This window comes from Orcinus orca, chromosome X, assembly GCF_937001465.1.
Source record: "Orcinus orca chromosome X, mOrcOrc1.1, whole genome shotgun sequence".
NCBI classification, from domain to species: Eukaryota; Metazoa; Chordata; class Mammalia; order Artiodactyla; family Delphinidae; genus Orcinus; species Orcinus orca.
In genome coordinates, this window is record NC_064580.1 from 131,728,862 (window position 1) to 131,748,245 (window position 19,384).

The 19,384-nt window shown below is 43.3% G+C and overlaps 1 protein-coding gene across 1 annotated transcript in view; it reads right to left on the reverse strand.

The window, feature by feature from the left end:
* Positions 1–19,351, reverse strand: part of F8 (coagulation factor VIII) — a 127,501-nt gene extending 108,150 nt beyond the window's left edge. The window contains exons 1-3 of the mRNA XM_004285927.3: positions 16,865–19,351; positions 5,167–5,288; positions 1,499–1,621 (exon numbers count right to left, since the gene is read on the reverse strand). Of these exons, the coding sequence (XP_004285975.2) occupies positions 1,499–1,621; positions 5,167–5,288; positions 16,865–17,010 (391 nt within the window). The 5' untranslated portion in view covers positions 17,011–19,351. The remainder of the gene's footprint in view (positions 1–1,498; positions 1,622–5,166; positions 5,289–16,864) is intronic.
* Between the last annotated feature and the right edge of the window lie 33 nt (positions 19,352–19,384).

Consider the following 19,384-nt stretch of genomic DNA (forward strand, 5'->3'; position numbering starts at 1 on the left):
CAAAGGATTTGTATTCAGAATATATAAAGTACCTCTACAAATCAATAAGAAAAAGATAAACAACTCATTTTTTTTTCAACAGGAAAACATTTAAACAGTTGATCAGATACTTTACAAAAGGATATCAGAAAGGTCAACAAGCATATGAAGTGATACTCAACATCGTCATGTCACAGATTTAACTTACATCCTGGGGCCCCCAGACTAGTCTAAGAAGGCCAGGAGCCTGTGGATCATAACATATAAATACACAGGCTCGTGCTAGGATCGTAAATCGCATGGGCATTAGGCCATTGACTCACTGTGTTGTTCCTGGGAAGAACCACTGTAGCTGTATGTGTGAGAGATGATAGTCTATTTTCCCAGAACTCACCAGGCTTAGGGTGCAAAAGAGTCATCTCTATGGTCAGCTCCCAGCTGCAGAATTGTGGGAACCCTGGTCTCTCTAAAATGCCCCTAGATTAGTTCTGGAAGCTTCCAAGTAGATAAACCTCATGGAAATAGCCTGCCAGGCACAAGTCAGAACCTGGGATGACTTTTCCTCTATAGCACCTGCCCCCTCCTGTCTTTCACCTTCCCCCAGTCCAGCTCTGCCCTGACCTAGCGAGTGCAACCTAGAAAACTAATGCTTTCCAATTTCAGAATGAGAAATTAGTCAACGCATAAGCATAGTTAGACCGTACAATACAGGGCATGTGCTCCAATAATTTCTTAATGATTTACTTGAATCTTCTTGATCTGTATATGCCATAGTCTATCTGGGCAATATCACAGTCTGTTGTGGCTCTCCCTTCACTCCCTTCCTGTACTGCGAAGGTTAAGGAGAAGCTAGTTGGGGTGGGGACTGTGGCCAAACAGGTTGCTTGCTGTAATGAGGTCAGCTTGTGCTTCTGCTAGTTGGCCCTAATCACATATTTAGAAATTGGGGGGAGGGGAGGCAGAGGAGATATCTGGAAAGTCTGAATCTAAGGAAGGAGAAGGAGAATTCTGTTTCATTTCTATACCATGGGCCTTGATCCTCCCTAGGAAGTTTTCTGGGCATAGGAAGGCAGATACAGTGGGATTTTTTTTTTTTTTTTTTTTTTTTTTGCTTTATGCAGGCCTCTCACTGTTGTGGCCTCTCCCGTTGCGAAGCACAGGCTCCGGACGTGCAGGCTCAGCGGCCATGGCTCACGGGCCCAGCCGCTCCGTGGCATGTGGGATCTTCCCGGACCGGGGCACGAACCCACATCCCCTGCATCGGCAGGTGGACTCTCAACCACTGCGCCATCAGGGAAGCCCCTACAGTGGGATTTTTAACATCCGCGGCCTGGCTCCCCAAGGGAGAACAGGGAACAGCAACAAACTTTAGGGTTTAGACTGAAATGACAAGGTTCTTGACTTCATGAAATGGGCCTAGGTTTGAATCCCGAATCCACCTTTCAGTAGCTGTATGCCCTTATACTCAATACTCTTCTGTCCCTAGGATGACAGGACAATAGGAGGGCATTTGACTCACCTTCAGAAGACTTCCAGTAGGATACGCCGATAGCATGAAGACTAACAGGATGAGAAGCCATATTCTTAAGTGTAATGACCACCGTGTCATAAACCTCAGCCTGGATGGTAGGACCCAGCAGACCTGCAAGAATGAGATGTCCCCCAAAGGTCATTTGGAGGGTGGCACTCCAGAAAACCTGTTATCACAAAAGTGATGGTCAAAGTCACAGTAGAGAAGCATGCCCCTATGGTTATTGATAAAAAGTAGTAGCTGAATGAATGAATACATAAACTGCTATAACCAGCTCAGCCTCATAGTTGTTCTGAAGACAGATTTCTGGCAATTCATTCAATGCATTTATTCATTCAACTAATAACTGAGTTCCTACTATATTCTAGAAACTGCCCTAGGCACTAGAGATGCAGTAGTTAACAAGATAGATCATGGAGATCACATTCTAGAGACATTAAGCATGTAAATAAAGAAAGAAGAAAATTGTAGGTTGTTATAAATGCTATAAATGATGATGGCGTGCTAGAAAATGATGAGGCAGGAAGTAGAGGACACTTTAAATACGGTAAGCTAACATGTGGTTGAAGCAAAGTGAATGAGCAAGGGAATAGTAGAAAATAAGGTTATCGAGGCAGGCAGGGCACGTAACATGTAGGACTTTGTAGGCTACAGCAGTTTGGATGAATTTGGAATTTAGAAGAAGCAGACTTGGGACTTGTTTTGGAGGAAGAGTGTAAAAAATATTAATAGTCATGTACCAAAATGTTCATTGCAGCTCTATTTACAATAGCCCGGAGATGGAAACAACCTAAGTGCCCATCATCGGATGAATGGATAAAGAAGATGTGGCACATATATACAATGGAATATTACTCAGCCATAAAAAGAAACGAAATTGAGCTATTTGTAATGAGGTGGATAGACCTAGAGTCTGTCATACAGAGTGAAGTAAGTCAGAAAGAAAAAGACAAATACCGTATGCTAACACATATGTATGGAATTTAAGAAAAAAAAATGTCATGAAGAACCTAGGGGTAAGGCAGGAATAAAGACGCAGACCTCCTAGAGAACGGACTTGAGGTTATGGGGAGGGGGAAGGGTGAGCTGTGACAGGGCGAGAGAGAGTCATGGGCATATACACACTAACAAACGTAGTAAGGTAGATAGCTAGTTGGAAGCAGCCGCATGGCACAGGGATATTGGCTTGGTGCTTTGTGACAGCCTGGAGGGGTGGGATAGGGAGGGTGGGAGGGAGGGAGACGCAAGAGGGAAGAGATATGGGAACATATGTATATGTATAACTGATTCACTTTGTTATAAAGCAGAAACTAACACACCATTGTAAAGCAATTATACCCCAATAAAGATGTTAAAAAAAAAATTAATAAACAGAAACATCAATTAAATAGAGTTGGGAGACCAGAAGGGGGCGCTCTCACACCCTGTGACAATAGCAGAACCCGAGGGGAAGAAGACTCCTCATCGTTCCTGGCAAGGACTCAGCCAATGAGCAGCCACAGACTCTTTGTTTACTCTAGCCCTTCCAACTTCCTTTCCCCTCTGTAAACTGTGTTCCTCTCCCTTTGCTATTCAGGGACTTGTTTGTAGCTTGCCATGGTTGCAGATCCCAGATTGCAATTCTCTGCTGATCCTGAATAAACCCATCTTTTCTGGAGAAATATCTGGTAGTCTATTTATTTCAACAAGGTCAACAGGTCAACAAGACTTGCTCATGGGTTGGATATTGAAGATGGAGGAAAGAAGTGAGAGAGCCAGGAATGACTCCTGTGATTTTGGTTTGTGCAAGCGGGTGGTAGTCAGGCCATGGCACAGAAAATTTAGAGGAAAATCAAGACTTCTGACTTATATACATACTAAGTATAAGATGCCTACAAATGGTTTTATTGAATGGACTGCATTCAATGGGACGAAAATATGAAATAGGCTTATTTTTCATAGTTTTTAATTGTATGTGGAATTTCCCTTTGTTGCATTTTGAACAGTCCCACTTTTTTTCCAGTAACCTTCACATAGTAAGAGTATCATCTTTAGGTACTAATAAATCCAGTCTGGTCTAATATCAAATTTTTGATGTCACCTGCAAGTTAAGGGTCCCTCCCCCCTGCAGTTCAGTTCTGAAACAGGCTCAGAAACCTGAAATGGGGAAGGAAGTTTGGTTGGCAGCTTCACCGCTTTCTCATTTTACTGCCGCTGGACTTTCTAAAGTTGGAGCTAGTGGACAAAGGACAAGTGCAAAAAGGGACATGCTGACAAGATCTTTCTTGGCTTTGGTACCCCCTGGATGTGGCACATGCCAAAATTCTGGGTCTTTCTTTCTTAGAGAACTTATATGAGTTCTTTGGAGGCTCTCTCCCTCTCAATATGGCGACGCCCTACTCCACCTCCCCCTGGCATGGGATCGCCCTCTCCAGCTGTCACTTTATCTCTCCCCTCAGTTTCTGCTTCTGACAGTGCAATCACATAGACCTTTTCTGTTGGAATCACCTAGCCCCGGCAGGAAGTCCTCTCAGGCAGGGTCTTCTTGAGGCGAGTCTTGTCCTATGGCCTTCCTGGTCTCACACATAACAGTTGCAGTGCAGTTAGCCTCTGCTATAGCCCACTCTCCTTATTACGCCATCAGGGGAAGCTCCCCAACACTCTGGCATTGAAAGTTTTTCCAGATAAAAATCAGGCACTAGTCAGTATCTTCCAAGCTCCCCCCATGGGAATATACAAAACACCAAAATGCTTTCAAAAGAAACCCTCAAGGGGGCTTCCCTGGCGGCGCAGTGGTTAAGAATCCGCCTGCCAGTGCAGGGGACACGGGTTCGAGCCCTGGTCCGGGAAGATCCCACATGCCATGGAGCAACTAAGCCCGTGCGCCACAACTACTGAGCCTGCACTCTAGAGCCCGCGAGCCACAACTACTGAGCCCACGTACCTAAAGACCATACTCTGCTACAAGAGAAGCCACCGCAATGAGAAGCCCGCGCACCACAATGAAGAGTAGCCCCTGCTCGAGGCAACTGGAGAAAGCCGGCACACAGCAACAAAGACACAAGGCAGCCAAAAAATTAATTAATTAATTACATTTTAAAAAAAGAAATATTCAAATCGAAACTCTTTCATAAGTTCCTAACCTTCTTTTATATAGGCTGGAGGTATATGATGGGCTAAAGGTTGCTGAACCAATTTTGAACCACTACCCGACCAAGTCCTGAATAGGTGGCCTGATATCTCTCTTTAGAATTTGGGGGTACTTGTCACCTATAATTCTGAGCAATCATTCTAAGGTAGGAAATGTCTCATCTTAACATCTTGTTACATGCTTATTTGACACCTAAGTGGAGGTATCAAGCAAGCAGTCTGAACTAGAGATATAAACTTGGGACTTATTGGCATGTATGATATTTTCAAGCCATGAGACTGGATAAGATCAGCTAGGGATTGGAAGCAGAGAGAAAATAAAATGAACCCAGGTCCAAGATAAAGGGCACTCAAGCAGAGGAGGAGGGCCCAGTAAGAAGACTGAGACCATTCAGCCAGTGTATTTCCCCGAGAGGTGGTAATAAGGGAAGCCTGGCCAAGAAAACTACAGCCCCAAGACTGGGGAATCCTTGCAAGGAAATAAGATACCCAGTTTCATAACAATGAGTCAATATTGTTTGCATTACCCATCCATGGTGGCCTGGGCTTGGCAATGTTGAAATGCTGATCCATGAACTCTACAAACACAGTCTTTTTGTACATGGCTGAGGTGTTGAATGGAAAAGATCTTGGCACTCTAGGAGAAAACCTGTGTGAAAAAAGGAAAAAGTCATTCATTTTGGTTGACCCTTCTTTGAACCCACTTTAAAAAACAGCTATGGGACTTCCCTGGTGGTCCAGTAGTTAAGACTCCACGCTTCCAGTGCAGTGGGTTCAGGTCCGATCCCTGGTCGGGGAACTAAGATCCCGCATGCCGTGTGGTGTGGCCAAAAAAATAAAACATAATTTAAAAAACAGCTGGAAGTAATGCTTCCCTCCCACTCTCCTCTACTGTTAACAAGGCAGACTGGAAGCTGTACATGAAGCCACAGAGAAAACTGCTGCCCCCCAAATTAGAGAGACAGGTGAGTGCAGAGAACCACAATGCCTGTGGGAACCAGTGCTGTAGTAGGAAATAAAATAAATAAATTTAAAAAAATAATAAAAATAAAAAAAGTTAAAATATGCCAGAGCATTCTGTTCTTATGCCTGCCCTCATGAGAAATTATTTTACCAGAGCTTATCATTCTGGGATTTTAATCACAGCTTCAAGAATGTTGGAAGTATTAGACCAGAAATTTAAAAAAAACTATGACTAATATGTTAAATATTTTAATGTAAAAAGTAGACAACGTGTAAGAACAGATGGATAATAGAAGCAGAAAGGTGGAAATGCTAAGAAAATCAAGAAGAAACCACTGTAATGGAAATGAAGAGTGCCTTCGATAGGCTCCTTAGTAAACTGGGCACTGTCAGGAAAAAATCTCTGAGCTTGAGCCTATAACAACAGAAACTTCCAACACTGAAAAGGAGAGAGAAATTTGCTCCTCAGGGGCTATAGATCATACCCTGAGTCATATCCCTGAGTTGTTTTGCAGATACTAAGACCCCCACCGGGCGGAAGAAGGTAAGGGCGTGCTGACCACCGGCGTGTAGACCCCAGACCACTGGAACCAGAAGGCTGATGATGTTGACTCCCTCCCGAAATACCACCTGGTTACCTCACCACCAACCCGTCAGAAGAACGTCCATAAGCTGATCAGGTATCCCGCCACCCCCTCCCTCACCTTGCCTTCAAAAGCCCTTCCCCGAAAGCCATCGGGGTGTTCGGGTCTTTTGAGCATATGAGCTGCCCGTTCTCCTTGCTTGGCCCCAGGTTGGGCGTCTTGCAATAAATGCTGCACTTTCTGCCAAGGAAACTGCACCAAACAACCAAGTAAACTGAATGACTTAGCAAGTTGATGTTAGCCAGCCTCAGTCGTTGGCACCCCAATGCTGCCAAGATGGACATATAAATGGAGGAGCCATGATGGTGACTATGCGTGGGCTCAACATCATGGACTCACCACGGCTGATCTAGCTACTGCTGTTGTAGATGTCCAGCTTGCCAGGGACAGAGACCAACGCTAAGGCCCTGATATGTCATCATTCCTCAGGGAAACTATCCAGGCACTTGGTGAGCCTCGGTAAGCTGAGCCCCAGTGAACTCCTCCCAATAAACTTCCCGCACACATACATACACAAAAGAAAAGAAGCAGACAATCCTTTTTTTTTTTTTGAAATTTGTGTGCTTAAACAGCTATAAAATCACCCAAGGAAACACAGAAGTTGTCACTACTTGCACAATGTTGGTTGGCAACATTCTTTTTCATCCCATGTGCTTTCAGATAATTCACCGACAGCTATAAATCTGTGGCAATGCTGTCACCCGTGATTAGCAGAACCCCGCTCAGAACGACCGAAAACTTAAAAGGCCCCCAAACGGTGCTTCCCAGCGAAAGGGTAGGCGTGAGGCTGTCAGAGCTCTTTCGTGAGGCACACAGTGGCCCTCCGCCCACCCAAACTGCGGCTATGCTAAGGCGAAGCTGGTACCCAGCAGGGTGGAACCATCTGGTAGGTCCCCGAGTTTGTGCCCCTGGAGCTCTGATGAGGGGTGTGGCCCAGAGACGTAGGTTTGAACGGCTCTGGTGAAAAATAAAAGTGCATCGAATGGCAGACAGAGCAGACGCTGCTATGCGAGTTTCTGGGAGTCGCGCTCAACACGAACGGCAGGCGACGGTGGAAAGAAGAGGCATAGACACAGGCAGACACACCAGACAGCCACTTGCAGAAGGAAGCCCTGTGAGCCCTAGTCAGTGTTGAAACCAAGGAGGAAGGACAAGCCCAGGAAAGGAGGGAGACGCCCCTTCAGAAGACACAAGGGTTTGGCCGAGCCTGAAAATGGTGAGCCGGCACCTAACAGTTTAGCAGCTCTTGCTTCACATAAAGATTGTTGCAAGCGCGAGAGAAACTGGCCAAGCAACAGTCACAGAGGAAGACCTCAGCAGCCTTGGAGGGATGGGGCAGCAGATGAACTGAAGACACTCCTTCCAAGTGTGCACTGTTTTGCGTACACCTCTCTCAAGGAGGAGGCAAAGATGAGACTGACTTAATTCTCTCCTCCCTGACAGCCCTCCCCTCCCAGGGAGCCTTGCAGCTCACTCAATCCCAGGGTTTCCAGGACACCCGAGAAAGCACGTGCCGGGAGCAGCTCGGCCAGCCCAAGGCCAGGACAAGTGACTCTATGTACTGGCTGAGGGCCAGAAGCCAGCGTACTGATAAGGAAGCCCTTCCAGTAAAAGGAGCTGATTTACGGAGGCAGGCGTGGGGATCTGCATGGACCAGAGCGCACGAGCAGGCTGAATGAGCAGATTGTCAGAGGCCCATCTCATCTACTCGTGCTACACAGCCACCTTTACCTTAAGTCACACCCACAGTCATGTGGGGGGTCCCTGACGACCAGTTGCTGGGGGGGAAGAAGCCTGAGATTATGTACAGTTGGGTCAGCTTGGTATTCAGGTACGAGCCAAAAATTGACTGCTGTTGTATTACAGCCCCACTCAGGGGTGGATTCAATAGACAATGGTGAAGGATAATCTCCCGGTGGGCCAAATTCTGGCTAATGTTGGTTGTTCACTTTGAGCAGAAAGAGAAAACCGCCCAAGGTTCCAATATATACAGACTAATGGACAGCAGCAAATGGCTTGGCTGGCTGTTCAAGGGCCTAGAAAGAAAAGGACTGGAAGGTCAAGGACAAGGATGTCTGGGGCGAAGGCATATTAGTGAGTGGGTACAAAATAAAAAACCTTCATGTCATATGTTAATGCCATCAGAGAATAGCTACTGTGGAAGAAGTGCAAAACAATAACAGACAAAATGCCTGACGATTACCATTAGCCAGCCTCTACATGGGCCATCTCAGTGCTGGCAAGATGTGAGCCAAGCGGCTGTGGAGGCGTGGAGAGAATGAATGCATGGACCCAAAAGCAAGGGTTCCCACTGACTAAGGCGATTTAACTTGTGTTGCCTCCCCAAATCCAACCTGCCAGCAACAGAAACCAATGCTGAGTTCCTAACTGGGCACTGTCCATCATGGAGACCAGCCAGCGATTCGGTGGCAAATTGCATTGGATCCCTTCCACCCTAGAAGGGCTGGCTCTTCATTCTGAAGAGAAGAGACATGTATTTCAGGGATATGTTAGCTTTCCTGCCTGCAGGGCCTCAGCCAGCACCACTGTCTGAGGGCTCACAGAGGGTTTGATTCACTGATGTAGGATCCCATATGATATCATATCAGACCAGGAGACCACTGTACAGCAAAGGAGGTGCTGGAGTGAGCCCATGACCATGGCATCCACTGGCTTTATCAGATGCCACCCCATACAGAAGCTGCCAGACAGAGAGAGCAATGGAATGACCTCTTAAAGGCACAGCTAAAGCTCCAGCTTGGAGGCAGGGCTCCATAAGGATAGAGGGTCAACCTCCAAGGTGCTGGATATGCATTGATTCGAAGATGGTTCTGTGGCCCCAATGAGAACACACGGGTTTAGGAACCAAAGAATGGCAGCAAAAGAACCTCTCTTCCCCCGTGACCCACCCGGGGAGTCTGCGCCGCCCATCTCCACCTGCAGCTCTGGGCTCGGCAGTGTAGAAGGTCCTCACAGCACAAAACACAAGAGTCTCACTGAGTGAGAAGCAGGGGCGCCGCCTGGGCACCTGGGGCTACCGTACCCAAGGAGCGGCACGCCAGACGAGGAGCCCCCGGGGCACGACCACCAAGGGGGGAGGGCTGTCTCACGCGAAGCAGGCAGGAGTGGGTCACACCCCAGGGCAGCCACACCAGGTGAGGGGCGCGATGAGACGGCCCCTGGGGCCTGGAGAAGCTGCCCCCGATGCAGGTGAGCACATGGACAGTGAGTGAGCGGGGGCTGTGATGGCGATGGGGAGGGGGCGGCCAGGAAGGTACTCGAACCCGGCCACCTGGGGGGTGGGTGCTGCTGGAGGACAGCCCTCAGCTCCGGTATCTTCGAGGAGCGGCCCGCCAGGCTCATGCCCCGCCCACAGGGCCTGGACGCCCCTTTTCCAAAGCAGCCCACTGGCCCTTCTCAGGGAGGCCACGCCCATTCCCAGAGCAGACCACAGCTCCTTTCCGGAGCAGGTCACGCCCCCTCCCCAGGATAGCCGCGCCCCTTCCCAGGATAGCCGCGCCCCTTCCTAGGATAGCCAGTGCTTAATGACTGATCAGTACGGAGACACAGGGGGCCTGGCCGCGTTGGCCCAAGTGGGACAACTCAGAAGGGTCATTCCCGCTCCAGAGCTCCTTGTACGACTGGCCTGCACTGTGGCCCAGCTTCTCCCTCCGCCCTCCCCTGCTTTCCCAGGTATTGATCCCAAGAACACTCTAAATAAAATTCCTGCACGTTGATATCCATCTCACAGTCTGCTTCTGGGGAACCCAAATGGTGATATTAATTCATATTTAAATGTGCTGTAATTTCATCCATCTCTAGAAATTTCCATGGCATTAGCCTAGGCATAGACCTACATGGCTTTTAGTCATTTAACATTATTTGATGACTACATCATTGAGTATACTCCTCCCTTCGGTTCATTTGTCCCACCTCCTGGCCACTTTGAGACTATGCCCTTCCACAGTCATCAACTCATCCCTAGTTTGTTCCCTTCCCCTTTTCCCACTCCATCTCCTCGGTTCTCCTGAGTCTACCCTACTCAGTTTCTCCAAAGTTTCCATTGGTTTCTAACAAGACTCAGACCCATGTCCAGAGATAGGTATTTTGACATACACTAGCACAGTACTTTCACTTTAATATTTATGACTAAAATGAAAATATAAGACATAAAAAATGTTTACTAGATCAAGAGCTTGGACGAGCAGAGAAGGAACAGGATCACGAGCACACAGAAAACAAATTTTTCTCTCTCTGAGGGAAGAGTGAAAACCAAAAGCCAGATAAAAGATCAAGATTGTGAGACAGAAACAGAAGGCCTAGGCCCTAGTCAAGTGGGACGTGATTTATGTCTCAGATTCAGGGTAATCTGCACAGTAAGTGACAAAATGTTCCCGGGTTCACAGATTTTACTCCTTCCTAACTTATGTGGGTTTTTTGTTTGTGTATTTCCCTTGAGGTTTGATATATAAATCTTGCCAAATATATTTGGCAACAATGTCCTTGACCTGAACTGTTCTTTCACATTTTATCTAAAACCAATCGGAAAACCTATTATATTCCCTGACCCTTGCTTAGAAGAAGTTGAGCAGCTGCAGGAATAGATAATACAAAACTGAATTTTCCCAGATGTTTGTTTCAGACCTTGGCAGAGGTTGTCAGGATGTGTCCAGAGTCAGCTTATCCTGTTAATCAGTATCAAAATAATCTAGACTATAAAATGGTGTCATCAAAATAAAAATTCTATCAACTTTTTCCTGGTAAATACATGTGACTGCCTATAAAACAACAGAAAGCTAGATAATAAATCATTTTCTCCATTCAATTCAATTTTACACTCGGTCTATTATTCACTATACCTCAGCCTGCGTGTTAGATGAAAACTATAATACAAGCACAATGTATTAAGTACAAATATTTCAATATTAATCTTCAAAAAGACCAACATTAATGGATAAATGGTCAATGGTTCATTTAGATACCAGGCTACCAACCATCTGGGCCTCTACTTCAGGATCATTAACACTGCACAACCACAGGCTTGGATCGCTTCCTTAAACCATACACAAAAGTTAACTCAGTGTATCAAAGAACTAAATATAAGAGCTAAAACTACAAACCTCTTAGAAGAGAACAGGTGTAAATCTTTGTGACTTTGGATTTGGCAATGGCTTTTTAGATATGACACCAAAACCACAAGCAACCAGTGGAAAAAAGAATAGATAAATTGGAGTTCATTAAAATGAAACTCTTTGTGCTGGGAGAAAATATTGAAAACAGGTATATCTGAAAATTCACTTCTATCCAGAATATACAAAGAATTCTCAAAACTCAACAATAATAAGACAACCCAATTTAAAACTGGGCCGAAGATTTGAATAAACATTTTATTAAATAAGATACAGGAATGGTCAATTACACATGCAAAGATGCTCAGCATCTTTAGTTATCAGAGAATGTAAATTAAACATACATAAGATACCACCACATAGTCATTAAAATGACTAAAATTAAATACTGGTGACATCAAATATTGTCCAGTATGTGTTGCCACTGGCACTTCCATGCATTGTTGGTGAGAGTACAAAATGGTACAACCATTCCAGAAATCTGTTGGTAGTTTCTTATAAAGTTAAACATGCATTTCAGCATGATCCAGCAATTTCACTCCTAGATATTTATGTAAGATAAAGGAAAGCAGATGGCCACACAAAAACTTGCACAGGTATGTTCATAGCAGGCTTATTTATATTAGCCCCTGGAAACAATCCAAAGGTCCATGTGGCAGGGAAAAGATATACACATTGTGATATATTCCCATAATTGAGTAGTAATCAGCAATAAAAAGGACAGAACAACTTCATGCAACAACCTAGGTGAATTTCCAAATCACGATGCTTAAGATAAAAAGCCAGACACTGAAGAATGCATACTGTATGAATCTACTGATATAAAAGTCTTGTAACTCCAAAAGCGCATCTGTAATTCCAGAAAGGAGCTTATTGCCTGGTGCCAGGTAAAGGTAGAGAGACTCACTGAAAAGTTGCAGGAGGGTTGACTAGGGTGGTGGTTATGTAACTTGCATGCGTTTGCCAAAGCTTATCAAACTGTACATTTGAAAATCTGTGTGTTTCATTGTATGTAAACTACACCTGTGGTAGGCAAAATGTTGTTCCTCGTGACCTTTGCCGTTTGGTGTTATGCTCATGAATATGTTCTGTTAGACAGATCCGAAGCATGAAACAGACTTGATGCACTCTTGCTAGCATGAAGATGGAGGGTGCCCCATGGAAACTGAGAGAAGGAACTAAATTCCAATTCAGCCCGGAAGTGGATTCCCCTACAGTCTCCAGTAAGGAGCAAAGCCCTGTCAACACCTTGATTTTGGCCTTGTATGATCCTGAGCAGAGTATCTAGTTGAGCCCACCTGGACTTCTGACCCACTGAAACTGTGAGATGATAAATGGATGTTGTTGCAAACTGCTAAGTTTGAGGTAATTTGTTACACAGCAGTAGGAAACTAACAGGATGCTCAAAGCTGATCCAAATACCAAAAAAATAACTTGACAACCAAATTAAAAATGTGATTAAAAATCATGCTTCTAAAGGAAATCAAAGAGGATATTACAGCCTCTACTGAAAACAATGAAAAGAAAACTCTTCATAACATAACCTATGGGATATGGAAAAATTGTTCTCAGAGAAAAACGTATAGCTTTAAATGCCTTCACTGTTAAAAACAAAGGACAAAAGAAAGAGAAAAGAACGTATTATTTTCCCTAAGATATTAGAAAAAATATAGCATGACAAGCCAAAAGAAACTATCATTGATAAAGATAAAATATGAAAATAAATTAAATATAAAAAATAACCAGGGACTTCCCTGGTGGCGCAGTGGTTAAGAGTCCACCTGGCAATGCAGGGGACACAGGTTTGAGCCCTGGTCTGGGAAGATCCCACATACCGTGGAGCAACGAAGCCCATGCGCCACAACTACTGAGCCTGCACTCTAGAGCCCTTGAGCCACAACTACTGAGCCTGTGCTCCAGAGCCCATGCTCCGCAACAAGAGAAGCCATCGCGATGAGAAGCCCGGGCAACGCTACGAAGAGTAGCCCCTGCTCACCGCAACTAGAGGAAGCCCGTGCACAGCAACAAAGACCCAATGCAGCCAAAAATAAATAAAATAAATTAATTAATTTTTAAAAATAATGAAGAACAAAAAAAGCCAAAAGCTCATTATTTGAAAAGACCACCCCCAACAACAACCAAAGAGAAATCCGTTATAAACTTGTTCATGTAGAAAAGGTAAATAACAAAAATTTAGGAATTTAAGAATGAGAAAGGGCAAATAGCTACAGATGATGTGGAGTAAAAGAATCATGAGAGAGTGCTATATGCAACACAGTGGCAACAAAATTGAGAAAATAAAGGAAATGATTTCCTAGAAAGGTATAAAATTATTAAAGCTGACTCCAAAAATAAGTTGAATTTTGATTTGACTAGTTAACATAGAAGAGCCTGAAGAGATGATTAAAGATATTGCAAATGTCACTTGGACCAAATGGATTCATATGTGAGTCTTATCTAACTTTAAAACAACAGATAACTCTAATGTTATTTGAGCTATTTTAGGCAATAGAAAAGGATAGAACACTCACCAATTCATCTGATAAAGCCAATAAAACTTTAATACCAAATCTAATAATAATAGTAAAAAATAAAGTTATATATCCAGAAAAAAATGAAAACAGTAATTTGAAAAGATACATGTACCCCAATGTTCATAGCAGCACTATTTACAATAGCCAAGGCATGGAAACAACCCAAGTGCCCATCAACAGACAATTGACTTAAGAAGATGTGTTTTACACACACACACACACACACACACACACACAATGGAATACTACTCAGCCATAAAAAAGAATGAAATCTTGCCATCTGTAGCAACATGGATGCAACTAGAGAATATTATGCTGAGTGAACTAAGTCAGACACAGAAAGACAAATACTATATATTTCACTCATATGTGGAATCTAAAAAATAATACAAATGAGTGTATATGCAAAACAGAAACAGACTCACAGACATAGAAAACAAACATGGCTATCAAAGGGGAGAGGGAAGGGGGGAGAGACAAATTAAGGGTATGGGATTAACAGACACAAACTACTATATATAAAATACGTAAGCAACAAGGATATACAGTATAGCACAAGGAACTGTAACCATTATCTTCTAAAAACCTATGATGGAATATAATATGTAAAAATACTGAATCACTATGCTCCTCACTTCAAACTAACACAATATTATAAATCAACTATACTTCAATTAAAAAATAAAGCTATAGATCAATCCCACATAATAAAGGCACACAGTGTCTAAAAAAATATTAGCACATAGAACCCAACAATAATCAAATTGTATGAACATTAGATTTTACTCCAAGAATGTAAGGATATTCAATGTCAGGAAGTCTATAGACATAATCTATTTGTCCTCAACATATTAAAGGCCAAAATTCATATGATGCTAGAATGCTGAAAAGCCATTACTAATGAAAATTTTATGGCAAGGAGTAACAAAGACCACCTATCAAGAACAAACAGCAAATGTTATTCTAAAAAGCAAAATATGAAGACTGTTTCAAGTAAAATCAATAAGATAAGAAAAAGAAATAACTGATTAAACATTGGAAAAGAGCTAGAATCTGTCTTATTCTGAATATGATTCAATACGCATAGAGACTGCCATGTAAAATTATTAGAATTTATATGAGAATTCAGTAAGGTAGCTAGATTTGAGATGAATATACACAGACCAATAGCTTTTCTCTATTCTGGTACTTAACATCAAGAACATAAGAGAAAACATTTGATTAACAATAGCAACATATTTATAAAATGCATAGGGATAAATGTCATAATAAATTACTTACACTTATTATATTAATAAAATTTATGTATAAATTTAATGAAATTTAATGAAATAGATACTAATATATATGAGAATTTTACATGATGAATGTTTTTATTCAAATCAGTGACAAAAGATGTATTGTTTGATAAACGGTGCCTTGCGATAGGCTATTAATACTTGTAAGAATAAAATAGTTCTCATAATCTAAAAAAAAGTGAAAGTGCCCAAAGAAAAATGGGCAAAACATGTGAATAGTCAAATCTCAAAATATAAATGCAGTAGTCAACAAGCATTTAAAAAGACGCTCAGCCTCATTAGAAATAAAAGGAATGTGATTATTGTAATGATGAAATATCACTCCATACCTACTAGATTGGCAAAGATTAAAAAACAAGGTAAAACTTATTGCTGATGTGAATGCAGGGAGAAGGGCACTCCTATATGTTGATGGTAGAAATGTTTGAAGAGTTCTAGCCTTCTTGGAAATTAAAACTAAAAAGGAAATATTCCCTTCATTCCAGCAATATCCCTCTTGAGAATCTGTCCTATAGGAATAAAAGCATCAGTATGTAATGATATAGGATATAATGGCCAAAAACCTGGAATAATAGGGTATTTTATTTAGCCATTAAAAAGACTGAAGTTATGCCAACTGACTTGGACAGAATTCTATTAGGTGTTAGTGAGTTAGAATAGTGTGTAATATCCCATTTTTGTAAAACAATGACCAAGAAGACCTTTATTTGCATATATGTGCATACGTGCGTGTACATGAATATATATTACCATACTAGGGTTACCTGATTGGGGATAATCAAGAAGGGGGCTCAAGTAGAAGGAGAGTGGGGAGCAAAGCAAAAAGAACAGAAAAGATTGTAACGTATGTATGACATGACCATATTTAATATTTACATTACCATTATATATGTATTGGGTTTAAATCTTTATAATACACATTTAAAGAAAACGAAACAAAATTTAAAACAAATGACTTCAGCATTCAACTCAATAAGCAAAACGTTAGATCAACTAAATGAACCAAAGGAAGCTAGGAAGAAGAAATGAATTGATGAAAGTAAAAACAGAAAATGATAGAGCCAAAAGATGGGTCCTGACAAAAGCAATAAAATCGAGAAACTTCCTGGAAATATTATTTATCAGAGGTAAAGAGAACATACACAAGCTAAGAATGGAGATATAACTACAGACACAGAACAGTTTAACAATATCCCAAGACTATTATGTAACTTGATACCAATACATTATCAAATCTAGGAATAACCGATTGCTTCCTAGGAAAATGTATATAACCAACACTGACTGAAGAAGAGGTAGAAAAATCTGAATAAATCAACGACCATAGATAATATTGGAAAGATTATTTAATACTACTCTCCCCAAATGCACCAGAACCCAGAAAAGATGAAAAGTTTCTGAACTCCTGGCTAATACTCTCCTTACAGCAAAATTGCATGTAATATGGATGGGTCTTAGGGCTCTTCTCCCTGTGGAAGCTGTGGGGTAGGCTGAGGGAAGTTTCGGTCTGTCTCTTATGCTGCTTGCCTCTTCGCCCTCACTCGACTCCACTCTCTAGTTTCCAGTGTGGCAGCATGTGACAAAGAGAAGCAATGGACAAAACAGCCAGAGTCACAGCCCCACCATCCTGACTGGCCCATCTAGAACAGGCCTTTACCTTGTGTCCACGTGCAGCTCACTGAGCAGTTCACTTTGCATATAGTCCCAGGACAGTTCCACCGCGCCCAGGTAGTATCTTCTGATGGCACCAAAGCTGAAAGGCAAAAGGCACAGAAAGAAGCAGGTGGAGAGCTCAATTTGCATGGCTCTGATTGCTAGAAAATGTTCGACTGGAGAAACGAAAGATTAATTCTTCTCTAAAAATATCTTTGGCTCCCAGGAGAAAAAAGGTAAATTTTGTATGATTTAGTGAAAAGTCCCAAAATTTTCTCAAAGGACTTTAGGGAACTTGACTGGCTGGAGTGACAGCAGCATTAGCGCTCAGCAGTGACGGATAGGATTGCTTCCTTTTTGGCAGTGGGAAGCAGCCACAGGAAGAACTGAGTAGGAAAAGGGAGGCTGAGCTAAAGCTTAACCCGTTCACCTCTGAAAGCAGCAGGGGCACAAGAATGCTGCTTTGCTCAGAACCTTTGAGGAAAGGAAAGAGGGGGCTGATGTTGTTGAAGATTCTGGAATCCACCTGCACCAGCAAGAGTAATATTCTAACAGTCTCCCTGCTTCCGCCCTTGCCCCTCACAGACACCAATGAATGACCTTTAAAACCATAAAGCGGATCCAGTTACTTCTTTGCCCAGAAACCTCCACTGGCTTCTGGCCTCACTCAGAGTATAATCCTACATTTTGACCATGGCCTAGAGTCTTCCCCATGATCTGCATGTCCCTTCCCCCCACCTCCAAGGTTTCATCTCACTCCAGCTACTGGCCTCCTTGCTCTTCCTTAAAACACCGAGCACTCCCTTGCACCTGGACCTTAGCATCTGCTGTTTCCTCTACCTGAAACCCCTTTTCCCAGATAGCCACACGTTTCCACTCCCACATCTCCTGCAAGTCTTGGCTCAAATCTCACCTAATGAGCTCAAATCTGGACCAGCGCCTTGACACTGTAAGTTCTCTAGCCCCACCGGCACTACCGATATCTCTCTTGGCTTCATTTGCTTACAGAGCACTCATAACTACCCAGCATCCACGTATCTATTTCCCTTGCATCGTTGCTACCTGATGCTTCTTAAGGTTGTTTACATTTGGCCTGAGTATAGGCTATATCTCCTTACATCAAAATATAGCCATGCTGAGCTCAAGCAGAGAACCTACTCGGTTTAATGTATATTAGGAGGTATGAGAGCCTCCCAAGGGCCTCAAAGTATAGGAGCTAATAAGAATCTTGATCAGGGTTTCTATAAGAAGTGTTATCACGGAGAGTCCACTTCTGCACGGATAGGAATGTGTTTGGGAGCCATTGGCAAGGTATTGTCCAGCTTGGAAACAATCAGGAAGAAGCCCCTTGGGTAAACATTTGCTGAGACCTTCTCTCTGCCAGGCACAAGTTTTCAGAGATAATAGCTGGCATGTAATATATTCCAGGAACTGTTCTAAGTGCTTTCTAATGCAGCAAGCATTCTTGTCTTCATTGTACAGGTGATGAAACTGAAGCACAGAGACGTTAGGCAACTTGGCCATGGTCACACAGTTTGTAAATTGTAGCATTCATACCCATTTAATTGGGCTCCAGGAGTCTTGCTCCTAACCCTTTTACTATACGTCCATGCTTCAGAGATGAATAAAATCCAGTTCCTGTCTTCTGGGAGTCATGCTGCAGCAGCGGGGACAAAAAGGTAGATACATAGTCACAATACAGAGTGATAATTCTGTCATGAGCTTTACACATTATGTGATTTAATCCTCACGATAAGACTGCAAAGTGAGTACAGATGAACCATCTGAGGGGCAGAGAGGTTAATGGTTTGCCAAAGAGCACACAACTACCCATTTGTCCTAACCAGACTGTCTTAGGCACTGGGTGCAGAGCAGTGAAAAAGAAACAACTGAGAAACGGTAAGCAATACCTGAAAGACAGGAAAACCTTACGTATGTTAGAAGGTGAAATAAGTACTGTGCCCAAAAGGAAAGTAAGTAGGAGAAGGGGAAGGAGGGGTGTACTAGGCTGCAATTTTAAATGAGGATGGTCATGGAAGGCGTGCCTGAGGAGCAGGTGACCTGTTAACTGAGGGCGAGAAACGACTGTGATTTGGGCTGGGACGGAAGCAGTGGAGGGGCGAGCAGGGCTGGATTCATTGTGAAGGTGGCGCTTCTGCTGGTTGCTGATGAACTGGGTTTGTGGGCTTTGAGAAAGAGGAGTTCAGAATAAACAGCAAGGGTTTTGCAAAGGTGGCGTTGCCCTGAACTGAGACGGAGTAACAGCGAAAGCTGTCGCTTGGGGCTGGGGCGGGGAGGTGCGCCGCGGCACGTGGTTAAAGGGCTCGGCGGGCGCTGCGGGCAGCGAGGGCTTTCCTTTCTGAGCCCGTCTCGGTCACTGGGACTGCAATGTTTCTTAAATGTCTTCTTCCAGTAGCACAGCGTCGGGCACAGAGCGGGCACTGATAAATACGTGCTCAATGTTAACATGAGCAACCACTACAAGCCCGCTTTATTTTTAGTAAAGTAAGGAGTGAAGCAGTCT